This window comes from Ambystoma mexicanum, chromosome 2p (genome assembly GCF_040938575.1).
Source record: "Ambystoma mexicanum isolate Mex_15411 chromosome 2p, UKY_AmexF1_1, whole genome shotgun sequence".
NCBI classification, from domain to species: Eukaryota; Metazoa; Chordata; class Amphibia; order Caudata; family Ambystomatidae; genus Ambystoma; species Ambystoma mexicanum.
Window position 1 is genome coordinate 1,126,021,219 of NC_090923.1, and position 21,271 is coordinate 1,126,042,489.

At 48.9% G+C, this 21,271-nt stretch overlaps 1 protein-coding gene across 1 annotated transcript in view; it reads left to right on the forward strand.

Annotated features, from left to right (window-relative positions):
- Positions 1-21,271, forward strand: part of TAF6L (TATA-box binding protein associated factor 6 like) — a 482,594-nt gene that overhangs the window by 58,974 nt on the left and 402,349 nt on the right. Inside the window, exon 2 of the mRNA XM_069645168.1 lies at positions 17,008-17,094. Within this exon, the coding sequence (XP_069501269.1) occupies positions 17,008-17,094 (87 nt within the window). The remainder of the gene's footprint in view (positions 1-17,007; positions 17,095-21,271) is intronic.

The following is a 21,271-nucleotide window of genomic DNA, read 5'->3' on the forward strand; positions in this document are numbered from 1 at the left end:
GGAAGATGCATACTGAACAGGCATTTGGGGCCAATCTATATGGTCCTATCAACACACCCCCAGACATATCTGCAGACTCATTAGTGCTAGTAAATCTTCTAGGACACCTGAGCCTGACAGAATTTGTAGTTCTCTAATTAAATGTGCCTCTGATGTTTGGTCTGAGCCGCTGCATGTGCTCTTTTGTTCCATTAGTGTTACCCAGAAAATCCCATCTTCCTGGACTGATAGTATTGTTGTCCGTGTCTTTAAGAAGGGTAGTCCAGTTGACTCAGGAAATTATCGCCTATTGGCAATGTCGGATGTTCCGGCCAAGATCTTTGCTCGAGTATTACTACTTAAGTTGGAATCTTGGGCAGAAAGCTGTAATATTATCACATTTAACCAAACTGGGTATCGGAAGGGACACAATAACACAACGGCCCTCACCACAATTATCCAACAGGCATGGATGGTGAGACATAGCACGGTCTACGTGGCATTTATCGACCTTAGTGATGCATTCGATACTGTTGACCGTAATAGACTCTGGCGCACGTTAGTTGGGTGGGGCATTCCCCAAGGCTTAATAAGCATGATTATCTCCCTGCATGAGCATACCTGTGTTAAGATCAGGATGGACCAACATGGGAAAACCACTGAATGGATAGCAACACACAGAGGCCTAAAACAGGGCTGCATTCTTGCACCCATACTATTCAAACTTGTCATGATGCCTACCCCCGGGCATCCAGACCAAGTCCAGCAACCCCGGAAGCAGGCATCATGTTACCCAGAGAAAGCCCAGCAACCCTTGTTAGGGGCTATATGGGTACAGTCCTGGCGTCTATGGCGCCAGGCTCATATGGGGGAACAGTCCTGGCGCCATAGGTGCCAGGCTCGTATGTTAAAACTTACCTGATGCAGACCATGCTGCAAGATATCCAAGCCCATGTGAGGCTTGGAAGGGACTACTTTACCTAGGGACTATTTTGTTACTCGGGTGTGGTTGTGAAGGAATACTTACCTGGGACTACTTTGGAGGCTATTTAAACCACGCCCGATAGGCAGCACACGCTTCGCGTTATTCTGCATCCTGCAGCGTAACGCTCACCGTGCCTGCAGTCAGCATCCAGCCTCGTGCCACGCCCGCCTCGAGTCCAGAGCGCCTAGAAAGAAGGGAAAGAAGAAGAAAGGTTAGAACAAGAACATTATTGGGTTTCTTACCTGATTCTGGATTCATCGCACCTTTGAACGAGAAAAAGACTTTATTTTAAACACGGCGCATCGCCAGCAGCAGCGCCACGCCGCGCCATACTCGCCGTTCCTCGCAGCATCTCTACGATCCGGCGCTGTCTCCATCATTAAGTTGCCGTATTCCAGCACCTAAGGGGGACAAGAAAACAACAAGGTGAGCCGAGGGGAAACAAATAAGGACAATCTCTTGCCACCATATACTTACCTGATTTTACCGCCGGAGGTATTATTCAACAAAACGCCAAATCTTCTTACGCCACACCTGTAAGAAAAGAGACAGCAGCGAATTAAACTTTGGCATCATTTAACGGACAGTGTGGGATAGCACAGACTCTTACCTGAACGCTTTCCGTTGCCACAGAACTATCTTCTTTTGGGTCTAAGCTGCAAGATAAACAAAGGAATTGGACAAGAGTGATTATTCAGACATTTTTTAACTCTTTAGAACTATATACTTGCGTCCCTTCGCCAGGAGTTTTGGAGCCAAGATTTGTCTAGAACTCTTCCAATATCCTCAAGCAAGTAACTGGCCATCAACGCGCCCCTGCGTTCCTCGCAGGATGGAGAGCTCATCATTCAAAACTATAAGGTGAGCTTTGTGAACGGGAATATCAGAGGTGATAAATGGGGACGCAGAGAGGGGCTATTACTCAACTCCACGGGTGGCTAATTCCCTTTCTCCGCCTTTAGGAGACTACTTCTACGGGTCAAGCAGACGAAGCTAGGTGGGCCAGTCCAGTCAGTCATCTCTGCACTACGCATCACGTTGGTGGAGACCGTGGCTGTCCAGTTCCGCCCGACACCCCTGTGGGAACCAGGTGAGCGTAACAAACTTTACCTTGCAAATCTGGGTAATGCCTTGGCCAGCCCTGCCTCGATTCCACCATGCGCTCTGTAGCGAAAAGGGAAACGGTAACCACCCTGGGGCCAGCCTTTAGTGCAATATAACTCCTAATCGCCTTCCCTCACAAGTAAGAACCTATGCGAGACACAATGAACTCGGTCTGGAAGAAAGCCACTCACTCAGAAGATTTTATGCTTGCATTTATTTACTACATAAACTAATTAGAATCAGGCAGCAGTTTTCAATCGTATGGGAATTAAAGTGCAAGCTGAGTAACACAAATTATCAGTCACAGATGAATATGCAATTATTCTTACGCTCCTAGGAATCGTTGATGCCGATACGATAGAATCACACTCCGGACCCACGCCACTCTGCCCGGCACCGGTCTGGGACTGTCCTAGCCCCCGAAGGCCTGCACACGAGCAGGAATGTGACAGAAAGAGCCTCTGCCCTCTAGTGCTGGCTGGTTGTCCAGGCAGTGTTTTCTACATGCACGCTTCTCTCAAACAGCCCGGGAAGAGTCCCCGCCTAACTTGCTCAGGTAAAGATCTCTTATTAGGGGCTGCATGTCAATCGCTATGACGTACCATCTCTTCGAGAATCTTCTAGGCCAAACCTTCCATGCAGCAAAACATGTTTTCGCCTGGAAAGTTCCAACTAAAAACTGCCAGTCTTGGCTCCCAGGCTCCGTTTACGTTGTTTTGGGAAGTGCCTTATACATTTCTGTATTATCAGTGCACCTGACTCGCAGAGCGCGGTAGAGGAAGGCTGTGCCTGGCTCCTAAAGGCTGTGCAGGGCTTCTTGCAAAACTAGACGTTTGTCTCAAAAGGGCCTTCGCAGTTAACCCCTCGCAAGCATGCTGGCTCACTCAGTTCGAGAGGCCTGGCTGGTCAGCATTTTCCTCCACGCTTCGAATAAGCTCTAGAAATACGCAAGATGGCTCAGTAGGTTAACGCAAGTGCCTAGATGCTTTTCACTGCATGCACCAACATCGCCGGGGGCAAAGACTTCCAGATCCCTCCATACCAGGAGACGGTCACGATGGATGCTTCCCTGGAAGGGTGGGGAGCACACACGGACGTCTCGACGCCAGAGGACTGTGGCTGCCGGAGGAGAAGGCGCTACACAGCAACGTCCTGGAACTAGGGGACATGTTTTGGGCCCTCAAATCTTTTCTTCCATCCCTCAAGGGCAAAGTGGTGAGGGTCTTCCAGACAAGACCACCACAATGTTTTACATCCGGAAGCAGACAGGCACCAGATCCCCGGTGTTCTCCAGAGAGGCACAGGAGTTGTGGCACTCGGCCGTCGCCCAGGGGATGTTCCTAATTCCTTTTCACCTGGCTGGAGTCAAAACCACTGTCGGTGACTCTCTCTGAGCAGGGAGCTGCGCTCTTGAGTGGGAGCTTCGGCAGGATCAAGTCAACAACCTCTTCCTCAGGTGGGGAAGTCCCCAGATCGATCTGTTTGCGACGGCAATGAACACCTAGTGCCGGAGGTTCGCCAGCAGGTTTGCACAGCCAGGGAGCATGGGGGACACATTCTCTTTCCCTTGGGAAAGCCTGTTCCTGTACGCGTTACCTCTGTTGCTGCTGCTACTTCGAGTCATCAGCCAACCCAGACAGTGCCGGTGCAGGATGATCCTCGTCGCGCCAGCGTGGCTGAGGCAAACATGGTAGCTGGACCTTCTCAACATGTCGGCGCACCCTCCAGTCAAACTGCCAGCAGTCGCACATCTTCTCTCCAGGGAAGGAGGCGCAATCCTGCACCATGACCTAGGATCGCTGAACCTGAAGGCCTGGCTCCTGCAGCACTAGAGATTGGTGGTTACGAGCTGCCTGCGGACTGTAAGGAGGTCCTCGCCAAGGCCAGGGCGTCGTCCACTCTGAAATGTTACAGACACAAATGGAAGACTTGGTGCTGGTGCCAGAAGATTAACCCTTTGATGGTCACGGCCCCCCCAAGTCCTTCCGTACTTGTGGTCATTGGCTAAGTCGGGGCTGGTGCACTCCTCCACAAAGGTGCATCTGGTGGCTATCTCCCGCTATACCCTTTGGTCGCACCATCTAGTGAAGGAGTTCCTTACATGACTGTTGTGTTTGTTCCCGCTGGTGAAGGCACCTGCCCCGGTGTGGGAACTCAGCGTGGTGCTGGCTAAGCTCATGGGGGGGCCCCCCATTCGAGCTGATGCATCAAGCTCCGCTTAAGTTCCTGTCTTGGAAGACGGCTTTCCTCATGGCCATCACCTCTGCCAGAAGGGTAGGTGAGATCCAGGTCCTGTCCTGCAAGCGGCCTTACTTGACTTTCCACGAGACAAGGGTGGTGCTGCAGACGCACCCCTCCTTCATTCCCAAGGTTCAGTCCGAATTTCATTTCAATGAGCCCTTGGTCGCCAGCTGAAAGGACTTTGCACTTGCTGTATGTGTCTCAGGCGCTGAAGTTTTATGTGTCCTGCACGAAGAGTTTCCGGAAAACGTCTACGCTTTTTGTGAACTTTGGTCCTGTGAACCATGGGAAGGCCTTGTCCAAGGCTTCCATCTCCAGGTTCATCACTTATTGTCACTGGTTGGCAAACGACCCTTGCCTGGCCTTCCGAGAGCCCATTCTACCAGAGCGATCGCTGCGACTATGGCGTTCCTGTCTGGTGTGCCCCTGCTGGACATCTGCAGGGCTGCTACGTGGAGGTCTACGCACACCTTCACAAAATTTTACTGCGTCTACAGGGATTCCAGAGTCGGCCAAGCAGTGCTACGCAACCTGATCGCTTGAAGGTGAGTCTGGTGAGGAGGTAACAGTAATTGCTTCTGTTGAGCCTTGTCACCTCCTGTGGTTGTGTGTTTATGTACTGCTATGTGTTCTTTATTCATGTGCATGTGAATCCATGCCAGACCCCATGCTGGAGAAGGAACAAGTTACTTAACTCTAACTGTTGTTCTCCGGCATGGGTCTGGCATGGATTCACATGCAAACCCTCCCTCCTGCCCCTCTGCTGCTCTTCTTGGTCATACTGCCAGTTTACGTGTTACCAAATATGAAGATGGCTGCCAGAGTAGGGGCTTGGGGAGAGGGCAGCCATTGGCTGGAGGCAGTATGACTCAGAGCTCAGTGATTGGTTTATAGGAGAAAGCCAGTTTATAAACGTGAGTGAAATTATTTTTCCTTTTCCCGACGATTCCCAGCCTGACGGGGAATATTCATGAGCATGTGAATCCATGCCAGACCCATGCTGGAGAACAGTTACAGGTAAGTAACGTGTTCCTTACGAAACATTATTATAGAAGTGTACACTCGTTATTTCTGCAAAATGTGAATTTCCCTCAAGCAGTAACACAAGACATACAGATGGGCCTCAGGAGACGAAAAGAAAGGAAAAGGAAAGGGGGCAGGGGAGTACTATACCCAGTTCCAAAGGTTCACTTCATGTGCTTGCTACACCACCTTACTGTAGACCATGCTGTAACCCCACGTTTCGTTGAGGCATCCATTCTGAGCACCCCTGCCAGTTTTTCTTCTATTTCCATCTAGCATTTCTTCTGTCAATCCCATTTTATTGCCCATGTTAATTAAAGGGAATCATCCAAAATGACCGAGAATAAAAGACTGAATGGGAGATTTGGGCGAATTTTGGCTGTTCAAAAATACTGAACGGCCCAGAAGTTCGACCAAATCCCCCATTCGGTGGCGAGGGCTGCAAAGGGGTGTCCGCCCGCACCCATGCGCACTATATTGTGAGTGGGGGTTGCCAGGGTGTCTTCCACAGCCGGTCCCGAAGGAAAGGACCCTGCGGCGCTGGTTCCCGATCATGAAAGTGAAAGGGAACAGGCGTTGCAGGGACACAGCGAGTTGGCGGCACACAGCAAAATGTGCCGCCGCAAGGTAAGTGGGGTGGGGGAGAGTGACGTGGGATGTGAGTGGAGGCGGGGGCCGAGTCAGGAATATTCAGGGGAGAAAAGACCAAAGGTTATTTCAAAAAAATGATCTTCAGTTTTTTTCTCCCTCCAACATTTCAGTCACAGCCTTTCACCCCAATCCACTTAAAGTTCTGTATTCTTGCTTTGCTTGATTCTCAATATCATTTCAATGAAAGATGCACATTTATACTTGTTTGCCATTTAGGATTTGGTTAAAGTCACATGTACACATTTGTATGGCACCAATTGTAGTCTGTGTTAAGATAGACAGGCCGATCCCTGCAATTACTGCACATTTGGACGTGTATGTTTGAAGGGGAACTGACAGAACGGTGCTATATAAGAGCACATTAAATTGCATCATTTGGCAGATTGCAAAATTGGACGTACGTTTGACATTTTGAATTTTGATCTGTGTCCCATACGGACCTCCCTAATACTTAATTACAGGCGGCACTACTAATTGGATCTCTGTGCCTCAAGAGTGCCTGCCTGATACTTTGACAAGTAGTGCTACCCACATTTACATATAATACCTGCCTGAAACTTTGTGACACATACTACAAAGTTGACAATGCCATCGACATGTCTACACAAATAGGGAATTGACTTCTGCTAAAAGGGCAAACCCACATGTGGCACAGACTGTGTGTTATTTGGCACTAACTGCCAAAATATTGAACATTGCATTCATGCCCAACATTCCTATGCAGACACTGTTAAGCAAATTACCTCGTACTCCATTAAGTCTCTGCAAAACACTGTTAGGGCAGTGATAGTAGGTACAATATAATTAGTTCTTTTTTTTTCTCCAAATATATTTGATTAGTTTTCAAGACATTCAATAGAAATCGGAGGAACCACCTTACCACACAATAGACATGCATGTAAGTAACAGTACATATTTATGTGTTTCTCCTCCAAGTGTGGACGGCCCTAGTGTTAACCTCTGGGTACCTATGCTATCAACATTAACAATTTACTCCCCCATCCTATTTCTCCCCCTCTGGTCCTTCCAAGTATTCTTCTGGTAAGTAATAGCTCACAAAACACCAGCATGTATCAAGTGTCACTCATGGTCCAAACTGAACGGATGATGCCTCACTTATGATACTCAAGTCCAGTTTGGCATATATCTAGATGTAAAGGGAAACCATTCCAACGAAAGATTGCAGCCTGTTTCGTTAATACGTGTCTTCTCCAGCATGGGGTCTGGCATGGATTCACATGCTCATGAATATTCCCCGTCGTCAGGCTGGGAATCCTTGGTAAAGAAAAAACCAGTATCAGTTTCGTTTCTGATCTGTCTTTCGTAGTAATAACCAATCACTGATCTCTGCGTCCTACTGACCACAGCCAATGACTGCCCTCTACCTAAGCCCCGCCTCTGGCAGCCATCTTCAGATTTTTACCGCACGTTCATGTGTTGGGATCCTCGTGCTATTGCTCTCGAGCGTTAGTGCTATTTTTTTCACGTTTTTTCTCAAAAACTTCGTTTTTTCGGTCAAAAGAGCCTCAAACTCCACCGACTCTCCATCCGATCAACGGGGACCCGTGTCGGATTCGTCTGCGCCCCTCAAGGGTGAAGATTTCGTCAAGCTCCGCTTTTGGAGGACTCCAGAAGTTTCTCAGGCCCGGTCATGGCCCAGGAGAAGGGAAGCTCGACGCCCGGAAAGCTGTTCAGGGTCTGCCCTGGATGCCAGCTGCAGAACGTCTTCAAGGAGGACGAACACTCTTTTTGTCTTTACTGCCTACATGAGGACAAGACGCACGTGGAGAAGGACTGTGCGTTTTGCGGCAACATGTCGGAGCGGACCATGAAGGACCGCCATCAACGTCTCGCCAACTGGCTAGAAGGGAAGAGCCCGTCCGGCGAGAAGAAGAGGAAGAAATCCGAGCGGTCTTCTAAGACCTTTGAGGACGCCCCGGCGACGGGGGTCCAAAATAAGGCCAAGCACCGCGAGTCCGCTGGCACCGGGAGCGCCGAACGGTCGGGCTCTACGGGCGCCAGGCAGGGCGCACCCTCCCCGGTACCATCAACCACGAGCCAATGCTCTGGGTCGGGTAAGAGGAAGGCCGAGCACCCGGCGAAGCTCCTGGAGAGGCCCCGGTCGAGCTCGAAGGCGGAGGGGGAGCGAGGCAGTGTCCTCCCCTCAAGGATAAGGCGGTGAGCGCACCTAAGGTGGTGAAGGCCTTAATCCATCCGGCCAAGCCCTCTATCGAAACTGTCGCGGCGGCCCTGGCTCAGCCTGTGGAGGCTACACAGGTGTTGGCGACCTCGGGGCTCAGAGTCTCCCTGCCACCTCGGAGGGAGTCCTCTTTTGTGCCCATCGATAGGACCCCCGTGAAATCCCCCGTGGGGAAGAAAAAGGGGGGGCAGGGCGTCGTCGTAGATTCGGCTTCAACCTCGTCGGAGGAGCTGGTCGAGGTCTTAAGCCACGGCCTCGGCGTGGAAGAAGACCGGCCCGTCGGGATGGATCCCGACGCAGGTGACGACGACATCGTCGAGGGTACCGACGGGGCCCCTGATCGCCCGTCGGATTCCCCTCTGCCAGCGCCGAAGGCAACTCGGCGGACATTTTGTTGGCTATACAGTCCTTATGCTCAGAGATAAGGACGAGACTAACGTTGCCGACGGAGGAACCTCTCCCGTCGGGGGACCCAGAACCGGGACCTTCTGGTGTTCCCCCTACCAAGAAAAGAAGGATCCACCCTCCACCTCCTTTTCAGCCGTCGCGCCCCGTCCAGCCCTCCTACCCGTCCACCCGAGGGGATGATACGGGGACTGACACGGCAGCGACGGGTACGGACGACGAGGTATACGACGAGGATCTGCCGTGGTTGTGCAGGTGTGTACTGCTATGTATTCTTTATTCATGAGCATGTGAATCCATGCCAGACCCCATGCTGGAGAAGGAACAAGTTACTTACCTGTAACTGTTGTTCTCCAGCATGGGTCTGGCATGGATTCACATGCGAACCCTCCCGCCTAGCCCTCTGCGGCTCTTCACTTGGTCATACTGCCACTTCACGTGCTTCCAAATCTGAAGATGGCTGCCAGAGGCGGGGCTTAGGTAGAGGGCAGTCATTGGCTGTGGTCAGTATGACGCAGAGATCAGTGATTGGTTATTACTACGAAAGACAGATCAGAAACGAAACTGATACTGGTTTTTTCTTTACCGAGGATTCCCAGCCTGACGGGGAATATTCATGAGCATGTGAATCCATGCCAGACCCATGCTGGAGAACAACAGTTACAGGTAAGTAACTTGTTCCATATATTCCATCTCAAACAGGGACTTTGCTTCATGGGCCCATTCTTTTTTCTTTGGGGGTGTTTCTCTCTTCCATAACCTACCTAAGGTGACCCTGGCTGCCAAGAGCAGATGGTGTGCCATTTGATTTCATGCAATGCTTCTGTCTCCATCCATATCCAACCCAAACAAGATATAAAGAGGCTCAAGGGGCCTGACCAGCACATCCAGTTAAAAATCCAGGACGGGACCTCACTCCAAAATGCCTGACTAAAGTCCACCACATGTGCCAGTAAGAGCCTCTAGAGCAGTGGTCTTCAGGCCTGGCCCCCCTGAGCAAAATGGCTATGAACTATTGCGTGCCGTCACTGCACCCTACTCCCAGTATAGTCCATGGGCTCCCCCACCTGCTCCTATCATAGTCTCTGGACACCCTCATCCCACTCCTAGCCCAGTCCCTGTGCTCTGCACACCACAGACCCTGGGCTCTCCAAACTCTGCTGCCACCACTATCCCATGGCTGCCGACCATCCTGCTCCCACCGCAGTCCTTGGGCTCCCCCACCCTGCTCCCTACAGAGTCCCAGGACCAGTGGTGGCTGGTGAATTATTTTTTAGGTGGAGGGGCATAAATATTGCCACCAGATATGCCATAGCGACTGAGCGCAGCGAGAGATCCCAAACCGATCAACCCCTCCCCGTGAATTTTCTTTAAATAATGGGTTAAAATGTTGCATTTTAGAGCATACTAAAAAAAAAAGGGTAAAAAGCCAAACAGCTTGCTGTTGGTGCTGGGAGGCCACAGGGGGCAGGCATATTTTTTACTGGACATCTATGATAGATGTGCAGTAAATATATACCATCCCTGTCCCCTGGTCCCCACTGTGCCTAACAGAACCAACATGATTGTGTGTGTGCAAGGTGCTGGGCGGGCCAAGGCGGAAAGCATGGTATTTTTGACTGGACATCTATGATAACCAGTAAAAGAAAAAAAAAACATCCCTGTCCCCTGCGCTCCACAGTGCCCCAGAAGGAGAGCTGATTATGGCAGGTGGGTAGGGAATTGTGCAACAAAGGCATTTTTAATATTCCTCTGTTGTACAACCCTCCCTCTCTTCTCTACCCCCCCACTCGCCAAAATCAGCTCAACGAAGCGCACACACACACACACACACACACACACACACACACACTCTCTCACTCTCTCACTCTCTCACATTCTCACTCTCTCACTCTCTCACTCTCTCACATTCTCACTCTCACGTACATTCTGCAGGGGCCTGCAGCTGGGTGCTGAAACGCCCCGCTCCAGGCTGCTCTGTCCATATGTGCGAGGAGGTGCAGGAGCTCCCCCTCACACATTTCCAATGAGCTATGCAAGGCTGGCCAAGCAAAACACTCCCAGCCTTGCATGGCTTAGTCAGCATGTGCAGCTGGGGAACCTATCTGTCAAAGGGAAACATTGTTTCCCTTTGACGGTCCAGCCAGCACAGGAGCACTCCCTCAGCTGGAAAAAGCAGCTGAGGGAGTGCTCAGTCTTTCACTTGGCTGGCTCCTCGGCTTGCTCCTCGGCTCCTCCATAATGTGTCAGGGGGCCATTGGGTGGATGCCCCCTTGCCTATTATGGATGAGCCGCCAGGCTCGGACTAGCCTATAGGGCAATGCCCATACCAAAAATGCAAAATGCTAGTGTGGTCAGTCAAAATTGTTTTGACCATTGTTGCTGAATAGATGTTCTTTAAATATCACAATGTGCTTACATTTGAACAAAAAATACCCCCTTGGGTACTGTTCTCACAGTCTGTGACTAAAGGAATGAATATCCATTTGCCACTGTGGGCCACTTTTCATTGGTGCCTGAGACAGTTTTATGCTCCAGTCCGACCATGTGAGCCCCCCCTGCCCATTTCCCCCAATCTATTTTTATTTTTTACATTTCATGCTGGGTTGTTGTGCCCCACATTTTTAAGACCTCTGCTCTAGAGCTACACCCCTTCCAACAATAGGGTGCGACGCCCGGTACATTCTGGCCAACCTCGCTAGTGGGAACTGCCACTGGGGCAGCAACTTAAACCCTCAAGCCTACATTGTGGTGCTATTGAGGTCTGCTTAACTGAATGACCCATTTGAGCCCATAACTCCTCTCCTGTGTCCTCCACCCATGTCTTCACTCCACTGTTTCCTGGCTCGAAGGGGTTCCATAGTCTCTGCAGTAATCAGTGTCTGATAGTTTCGATTTCAGACCCCTGACCGAATTTTCTCTAAGCAGAATTTGCTTAAAAGGGATAAGGTCTCTAGCTAAATTGTCCCCCCAACATTTATTGGTCAGGACCCTTTTTAGCTGCAAAAATAGGAAGATCGAAAGCAAACCCACTTTCAATAAGTTGTGTAGTTGGTACATTGGTCTAAATTTTCCTTTGTCCCATAACTGCCCTGCTCTTTCCAAACCCCCATCGTACCAAAGCTGAAAAAGGTTAGGGTCTGGGAATTGATCACTAATCGCAGGGGCCCAGATAGCACTCAATGGCAAGGGCCTCGTTGACAACCATCTCGTATCTGCTGTCTCCCTCCAAAGATCCCAGAGCAAATGCAAGACCGGGTGGTGCAAAATCCTGCTGGGCATTCTATTTCTCGGAACCCATAGCCACTAGTTCAAGGCAACAGGAGCATGCCCAGCAATCTCCATTGGGACCCATTGTTTGGTAGTGGTTGGGTGGAGGTGGTCCACCATGACTCTCATTTGCGACATCCTGTAGTATGCTTTAAAGTCTGAGAAGTCCCACCCCCCCCTCCTCCTTCTGAAGAATACGTGCGATATATGTTACTCTATAGCTTTCTTAAGGTTTTGAAAATAATCTACAGGGACCTGAACAGGGATCATCTGAAAGAGATATAGGAGCTTTGGACCAGTCATCTTAATTACCTCAAGACGCGCAATCCAGAACCAGTCCTCCCACTTACTCGGGTACCTCTTGGCCCTTTTTCACAGAAGCAGGTAATCCTCCCAGAATATATTACTGATTGGGTTAGTTATGTACACCCCCAGGTTTTTTATGCTATGCTCCCCCAAAGCAAAGGGGGGAGAGCTAGACAAAAATTCCAGAGTGGGAGGAGATGGCCTCCCCATGGGGAAGAGGAGTGACTTTGGCAGTGTGACAGGGTCTGTGAACAGGCCCCTTCAGGAGAAGGAGGGAATTCACACCAAATGCACAGTGCCGGTGTGTCTGCAGGTGGGCCCTACTTACCTTCGATCACGGTGGTCTCTGTGCCACAGAACGCTGGCAGGCAGCTCCACCACAGGAACCAGCTGAGGAATGCAGCCATCCCACCGCAACTCCATTTATGCCGCGCGGTGCTGCGTATGTGGCAACCTAGGCCAGCAAAGGATGCAGCCCAGCCGAACTACAGCAGGGGTAGTGGCGACCGGGACAACACCGATTGCAGCGAGAGGAGAGTGAAATTAACCCACAAGCCCACAAGGGATTTTTCCTAAGGGAGAAAGGTCCTTTAAATCAGGGGACCACTAAACCCTCCTGGCGTTTAGGAAGGGGGAAAAGCCTCCAGAGGCGCTTTGGGAGACCAGTTGGTCTTGGGAAGCCAGCATAGGCTCCATATGAGAAATGCAGTAGGAAAAAGAGGTGGGGCTTACTAGCCCTTTTAAGCCCTCCCAGGGCATTCCCATGTCACACCCATGGTGCCAGGTGCATAATTGGACAGGGTGAGTATACTATCAGGGGAGGGGATGGAGTATTTTAATGAGGGGTCTGCAAGTCTTTAATTGTCGGTTAATTAGGTGAGGACAGAAGGCAACAGAGGACGTCTGTGAGACCAGAAGAGGCGAGAATGTTTGGAGTGTGGAGGCTATTGTTAAGGAGGGGTTCTGTGGGGGTTTTGTGTGAGAGAAAGGAGAGTGTGAGTTGTAGGGGTAGAGTTAGAGTAGGCCGGGCAGAGTAGTAGTAGTTGGGAGTGAAGATAGTAGGCCGCGGGAGTAGTGGAACAGGGGGTGAAGGAATTAAGTAATAGTTTGGTAGTTAGTGATAGAGGGTGAGCAGGGCAACATATCCCTGAGTGTTTTGAGGAAGTAAAGGTATAGTGTTAATTGCAGAGTATCAATAGTAGTAGAGGAAGAGAAGTAAGCTCGACAGTGAGTGGGGGAATAGGAATAGCTATTGCCTTTAAAGTGAATCAGAGATTATAATTAGAGGAATGGTAAGAAGCGGGGAAGTAGAGTGGGAGGAAGGAGGGAAGAGACGGCAATGCAGGTAGAGGGGTAGTTGGAGGTACGAGAGTTAGTAAAAACAGGAGTAGGAAAATAAGTTAGATCAAAGGGTGGAGGTAGAAAGGCAGAATGAGATTGGAGGAACAGTGATGTGGCAAGAGGGGAGAACAGCTTAAGAGACCAGTATAACGAAGGGTCAGGTACGAGAGGGTGGGAAAGGAGCGAGGCGAAAGAAGGCAACATTCATTACTCCCTGGGAATACTAAACGGGGATAGGAGAGGGAAGGTTATAAGATCCCTATGGAGTCGGGTGGCCAACGATTTAGCAAAAGCACAAAAAGCCCAGGAAGCGAATGACGGATGGGGGTTACCGATCCTAGTGCTGCTAAAATCCTTGATATGGATGTCTGGGTTAGGGAAGCGGGGACAAGGCTAGAGAGTGAGGGCCGGCCATAGCGCCAACTATCCCAAGACTTGCTCTGCCCAGGTATCTTTGCCACAAGAGATCCGGCTATCCCATCTAAAAGGAGTTTAATAAACACCCTTGAATTCGCTATCTGATTCGTTGTGGTTCTTTGGGGCAGGCCATATTGTGACAATAGGTTAACTTTGAAACATGAATACAAGCCATGTGAATTACTCCTTTACTTCCAGAGGCAACATATGGCTTCGCTCCCTAATGTATAATCATTAGGTCATCTGCCAAAAAGAGAACATTTATATTCGTGGTTGTGGACATGCACCACTCCTGTCAGCTGCTGGAATTTAAACAGAAACCTTGTGATGCCCGTGGTTGCTAAACCCTGATTCACACTGAGACATTCAGTGACCTCCCCCTTTGACAGCAGCCATCCCCTCATGATGGGTAGTAAACACATTTTTGCACTAGCCCCTTGCCCCTGAAAAAAGTTCATGAACCTTTCCCGTTCCTCCCTATCCTAAACCATGTAGGCCGGTTCTGGTTTTTGCGCTGATTTCCGAATGTATCTGAGGCTTTTCGTCCATCTCCATATAACTATAGATAGACCACCTAAACTCAAATTTAAAAGATAAATGGAAGTCCCACCTATAGCGGACAATCCGTTCGGTCAGCTAGGAAATTAGTGGCTCGAATGCCCTCCTGCGGGCCATTGTTCCCCCAGAAAGATCCTGTAAAATTCTAGCTTTAGTGGCTTCATAGTCCACACAATCCTTTTGCCGAGTTCTAGCCAGAATGTCCAGCTTTTGTATATAAAAGTGACACTTTGCCAGAACTGTCCTCGGACCCTCTTTCCCCACCTGCTCTGTGGACTTATCAGACAGATGTATTTTGGAAAGAAAATCTCAGGAACTCTTTCACCTTTCGTTCCAAGGAGGTACCTGTTCCTGTTCAACACCCCCCACCCCTCCTTATGTGGCAGGCCCAAAATGTTACTGCAACTCTCGCCGTCTTCCATGTCCTCTATCTGAAGAGTAAGGGCTTTGTCTCTCTGATCTATCTTCTTCATTTTTCTGTCCAGGCGTATTTCAATGTCTTCAGACAGCTGGTTGTTCTCTATTGCCTCAATCTTATCTTCCATGTTGTCCACTCTGCTTTAGAGGTGGGAAAGTGAGGACTGTAAGTCTGTCTTGAGGGCCTTAATTTTCTGTAGAATATTCAATATGTCCGTTTTCATGGGTGTTTCTACTGCAGCCTGGGCCCGGGATTCCATGGCAGTAAGATGTTTGTATCCCTTAAGCTACTATGCATGCCACACAGTCAAAAAGGTGCTCTTAATCCTCGGATACCAATGGTCTTCCCTCTGGATCTCCTCCAGCAGGCCAGATCGGTTCTGACTGTGGGCCCTCCTAGAGATCACAGCAAGCCAATCCCTGGTTTCTCACCTGCCTTCAAAAAGTTTGCTTGCATCGGAGGTCCCCCAAGGCTCAACCCTCAGTCGATGTTCTTCAGTACCCCTCCACTCGGGCTTCCATCCATCCACTGGGTCGGCCTTTCCAGGACCTCAAACGTTCCTCTCAGGCGTCAGTGGTCTCCATTCTTGTGGCTCCTATTTGCTGTCCCTCCGATCCCACCTATCACCCCCTGATGGTCAGGCTTGCCTTAGCGAGGGAGCTCTAGGCAGTATTGGGCCGCTATGCCAGGGCCAGCCGCCCACGCTCTCCGAAACTGTCAGGCTCAGAGTCTGATAGCTGCTTCCATTACGCCGGCTCGACGTTCCCTGCAGGCACCACCCCTGATTCGGGCGGTCCCGATGCCGCTGTGATCAAGGGCCTCTTCTCTTGATACCGTCCCGGTAACGTCTATCCGTCTTCGGAGAAGTCTCCAACAGGACTTTCTTGCTCAGCAACCTTCTATTCCCAACTCTATTGAACGATGCAAGGACAGATGCTGGAAGTTTGTTTTTTTATTTTTTTTGGAACATCTGTTTGAGTTTTTAACATACTATAACAACATTCAAGCCTCTATGTGCCCTCCCCCACCCAGACCAGCTCCAGAACACACTAGATATCTTATTACCGTCGTCCTTTAGGAGTAATTTCCCTGCTCCCAGTTCTTGAGTACTGTTTCAGTTCCAAATGTATTGTACCTTCGAGCCCCCTCTCCGTATTATTCAAGGGGGAAGGTCATCTAGTGAGGTCAGAATTTCAATGAGTAGGGTACCCCATTGCCCCAGGGTGTCCAAGTTGTCCTCTGACCTTTTACCTCCTTGTTATTGCTTTTTCCGTCATAGCCCAGGTTAGGATGTCTTGTGTCCATTGTTGCAATAGAGGGCCTTTGGGTTTTTCCACGCGATGGCTAAGCAGCGAATTGGTAACGCCAACAAAAAAGCTGCTACTATTAGAGTACTTCCTTTTCCCTCCTGGAAGTATCCCTAGCCGGCACACCTCAGGAGTGCACTCCAGTTGTCTCCCCAGCAGATTATTGATAATCTCTTGCCAATACTTTGCTAGGCATGGGTGGGAGCTCGTTCTTTAGCCGGCTATCTTATCTGCGCCCCCTGGCAGTTTCTGGCATTTTGTTTGTAATGGTTTGTAATATAATAATGAAAATCATTTTCTTTCTGAAGATACAATAGCAGTAGGCTCAAATAAGGCACATAACAAAAAAAACAAACGTGGCTGACCTTTATGATCGAAAATAACATGAAAAGCCAAGTACTCTGGTAAATCTACCCCACAGCGTGCAAGTCTGATATGCTGCTTTCTTTATAACTGATGCAGGAATTATGAAAACTCAGTGTTGTAGGTGTCTTAAGATAGATGTAAACACTTTCCAAGTCCTGAGGGGCTTGTTGGGACTCAAACAGCAGAGTGTAGTCACACACCACAAAATAAAACTGCTAACAGAATAGAAGAGCTTGTTGCATACTTCACTGAAAACCCCTCGGCAAACTATAAACTGCAAACCTTAATAGTTGAAATGACAGACGTTCCTCTGAAATATCATGCCCAGAATTGGTGTGCTCGAACTCTATATAGTAAGCACACCACATTCTGTTTTAGCAAGATTGTGTGGTGTTGGCAGACATTCAATACTTATATATTTTTTCTGCTGTTCCAGAACAGTTCCCAGTTTCTGAAACACGCCAAGAGACGGAAGCTGACAGTGGAAGATTTTAACCGAGCCCTTCGCTGGAGCAATGTCGAGGTAACAAACTGGATCATTGGGGCTGGGAGATTTGCAAGGAGCCTCTACACTCTATGGATGTTTATGTGGGAGGGGTAGTCTGAGTAAGATCTGGTTGGGGTGGGGATGGTGGGTGTTGCTAGGGGATGATATAGCCTGTGGGCATGGCATGTTAAAAGCTTGCAAGCTATGTAGATAATTGTTTAAGTGCCTTGATCTGTGTGGTGACTGGTTTGAACGCTTGTGAACACATGGGCCTGGTGCAGGTGGGAACGTAGAGGTGGCAGGTGGCTAAGCATTAACCACAGCAAGGATTCTATCCTTCGCTCTGCCATAATTGGAAGCCTGTCTGATGCACAATCTGCTCAGTTCTTGGTTGACCATATGGCACCACTTATGTTTGTTACTGTCCCCACATGGAGTCGCCTTCCTTGGATGGAAGTACTTATGGCTTTGCTTTCCTATACACTCAATCACTTGCGGGTTGCGTACACTGTTGTCTTCACACAATGAGGTTTATAAAACTTTGAATGTGTTAAATTGATGCATTAGAGGCATCTCCCTTCTTACCTTGGGGCTTGTGATTCAATGTAGGCTGTCATGAAGGCCCTTATGAACTTGAAATGTCCTCTATAGAACGTATGATACATGTCAGTTTTTCCATTTAGAGCTGTAACTTGTCTCCATTTTTAAATCCACGGCCTGTGAGTGGTGAAAGCCTGTCATATTATTTTACCCTCTGCTGGACCTGTTCGTCTATGAATGTAAGACTTGATGAATAACAAAAAGGGCTTGTAGCAGAGTCCTGGTGCTTTGAACTTGGTGAGGGGGTACATTGAACTAGTGACTGCAGGGTTTCCCCCTTGGAGCCAGCAAATGCTGGGAGTTGCTGCCCGCCCTTCAACGCAAATATTTGCTCCACTGATATTGAAGCAGTACTTCATCAGCACTGCAGTTACGCACCAAGAGTGTGACTCCCAATCTGGAAAATGCTGAAAGGGGAAATAGAAATGCCAGCCTCTGAATTGGATAACAATTGCATATGCAACACACATTATTAAAAGTTTATTCAAAGCCAGTTTAGCTTATTGTAAGCATCAAGTTTACACAACCCACCTCCAACCGATTTTGTTAATGTGGAATCACATTTTACTGTGGTAATCGGCCCACAGTAAACTGCTACAGCTTGCACAGAAATTGTGGGAGCATGTGGTCATGCATAGTAATCTTCAACATCTGTCTCTCCTCAGCTACTTTTCCCCTCTGCTTTCAAGCATGCCGCTATTATTCCTATTCTGAAGAAACATTCTTCTGATCCCCTTTTTACCTCTAACTTCCGTCCAATCTCTCTACTCCCATTCCTCTCCAAATTACTTTAACGCTTAGCCTACTCCCAACCCTCAGCCTTTGTCACTAACCTTTCCCTCCTACCCCCCCTCTCAGTCTGGCTTCCGACATAAACATTCCCCTGAAACTGCTCTCACTTATGTCCTCAACTCCCTCCTCTCTGCTCGATACTCTAAACAATCCTCTGTTCTCGTTCTCCCTGACCTTTCTGCTGCCTTCGACACTGTCGATCACCCACTACTTCTCAACACTCTCTCATCCTTTAGTTTCAAAGGCTCGGTTCTTAACTGACTCCCCTCTTACCTCTCCTCCCGCTCTTTTGCTGTCTCTTGGGGTGGTTGTACCTCATCCTCCTTCCCCTTGGAATACGGCATCCCCAAGATTCAGTTCTCAGCCCCTTCCTATTCTCTTTATACCTCTCTCCTTGCCCCCATCATCTCTTCATTCGGTATTTCTCACCGTTTCTACGCTGATGACACCCAACTCTTCCTTTCCTTCTCTTCCTTCTCTCCTGAACTCCACCTTAAACTCTCTTCCTGTCTTACTGACATTAAAAACTGGATGTCATCCCGCTTTCTTTCCCTCAACACTGATAAAACCGAAGTCTTATTCTTCCCCTCCAACACTCTTCCCCTTCCCTCTCCTCCACCTTTTATTCACCCCCCCTAACCTTCCCATCTGGGCCCACGCTCGCAATCTAGGCATTCACTTTGACTCCTCCCTTTCTTTTTCCCACCATATTTCTCTTACCGCTCGCGCCTGCCGCTATCACCTTTTCAGCATTCGCAAAGTCTGCTCCTCTCCCACCTTCCACGCCACTAAACTTTTAATATCCTCCATCATCTCTCGCCTCTTCTATTGTTCCTCTTGGACTCCCTGCAACTCATCTCGCCCCCTCAAATCCCTCTACCACTCAGCCAAATGAACCCTTTGTCTCCTTGCTCCTCACAACTCTGTTTCCTCTTCGTTTTCTTAGGTTGGTTGGCTTCCCTTCCACTCCCAACTTAAATTTAATTTCCTCTGTCTTGTCTTTAAATCCCTCCATGATCTTGCACCCCCTTAACTCTCCTTGCTCATCTGTTTCTGCTGATATCTTCCTTCTCACCGTCCTCCCTTCGCCATGGGCCCCCTCCCTTTTCCGCTCCTTTCAGCTCCTAGCCCCGCTACACTGGAACTCCCTACATTTCTCCATCCGCTCCATCCCCACCTTTTCCTCCTTACGTTCTTCCTTGAAATCTTTTCTTCTCCATTCCCCTCCCTGATACCCTTACCCCCTCATCTCTCTCTCTCTCTCTCTCTTCCCTCACGTATTCCCCTATTTACCTCTCCCTACCTGCTCCTTTTTACCCTCTACCTTACCTCTCCATCCTTACCTCTTCATCCTAACACACTCTCTGTTCCCTCTTCCTTCTCTTCCTCACTCCCCTCCTTCCCTTACTTACCCTCACAGGTTAATTGCCCTAACTACTGTTTTATTGGTTTGATTCATATCTTGTAAATTGCTTCTACTGTTATAAATCTCTATGTATCTTGTTGTTATAATGTAAAGCGCTTTGGATTAAAACGCTATATAAGCACAATAAAGACAAATACAAATAGTAATGTTGAAAGATCAGATAAAATATGTGACACTAAGGTGAGGGGGAAATTACAAGATATTTTCCCATCTTCCCCAACTCGGTGGACTGCTACTAGCCCTAATTGTATTTGCACAAAATTGGCAGCTGAGGTTGTTAACCAAGTGACTCACTCAACACTTTATACACAATTACTTGACTCTATTTTGATTGTAATATGATATTATATGTCATTTAGAACGCGCCTGTACACAAATGTCACTAGTAGCCAGTGACATCTTGGCCTTTCCCAAACTAATAATCAACATATTGTGACGAATCTGACAATCTTGTTCCCTTTCCTTCTTATTATGAGGGAAATAGGACATTGTCCTAAACTTGTACTCGTTGTTTACCTTATAAATTGGCGACCCCGTTACCCAAATGGGCATTACGGAGAGGAGGGGAGAGGACGGGAGAGAGGGAAGGAGAGGAGGGAAAAAAAAACAAACAAACATCGAGCGGTCATAGAAGTGGACTAACGTGGAGACACAATATATGCCAACCGTCTGAGAGAGAATTTCAGAGAGGCAGAAATTGGAGCGGGAGACGCAGTAAGAGCACAGTGGCAAAAGCAGCAAGAGACGCTGTTGGAAAAGCCAAAACCAATGCTGCCTGTCCAAAGCTGTTGGAGGAGAGACGATATCCAACAAAGGATGCTGGCATATGACTTTTAATATATGGTGCCACTGCTGACGCGAGGAAGCAGAATGAGACTCCCTAGGTCCCGGGAAAGCCATGTCTGACGATAATCCTGCCTTCAAACCAGGTCATTCAAAATTAAAACGCTTACCTGTAAGAGGGCTCTGGGGACCAGAGGTAATGCTGGGGAGCCTGTGGGGGCGAAAGAGACCTCGAAGGGCCCTGCCGGACAGAGAGGTTCCCTTACCAACACCTGGGGGACTATGTGGACACTGACGGGCAGCTCTGGGCACGAAAGAAAACCCAGGCTACTGACCGGACAGAGAAGTTTTTAAAGCGGGTTCATGGCAACCTAGAGGGTTGTCAGCAGCCTCCTTGTGATTCTAGTGAGGGGAAATGACTAAAGGATTACTTGGCAGGCGAGAAAACCAAATGAAACCATGAAGCAGAGTATGACTAATGTTTGCTGGATGTAATCATTCTAGCCAATTTATGAGAATATACACGCAATGCAAAATGGTGATGTCCAAGAGTATCTAACTCGGATTCTAGAACTGTCAGCTCCAGGGATGGCAGCTTAACTGCTGTGCTCC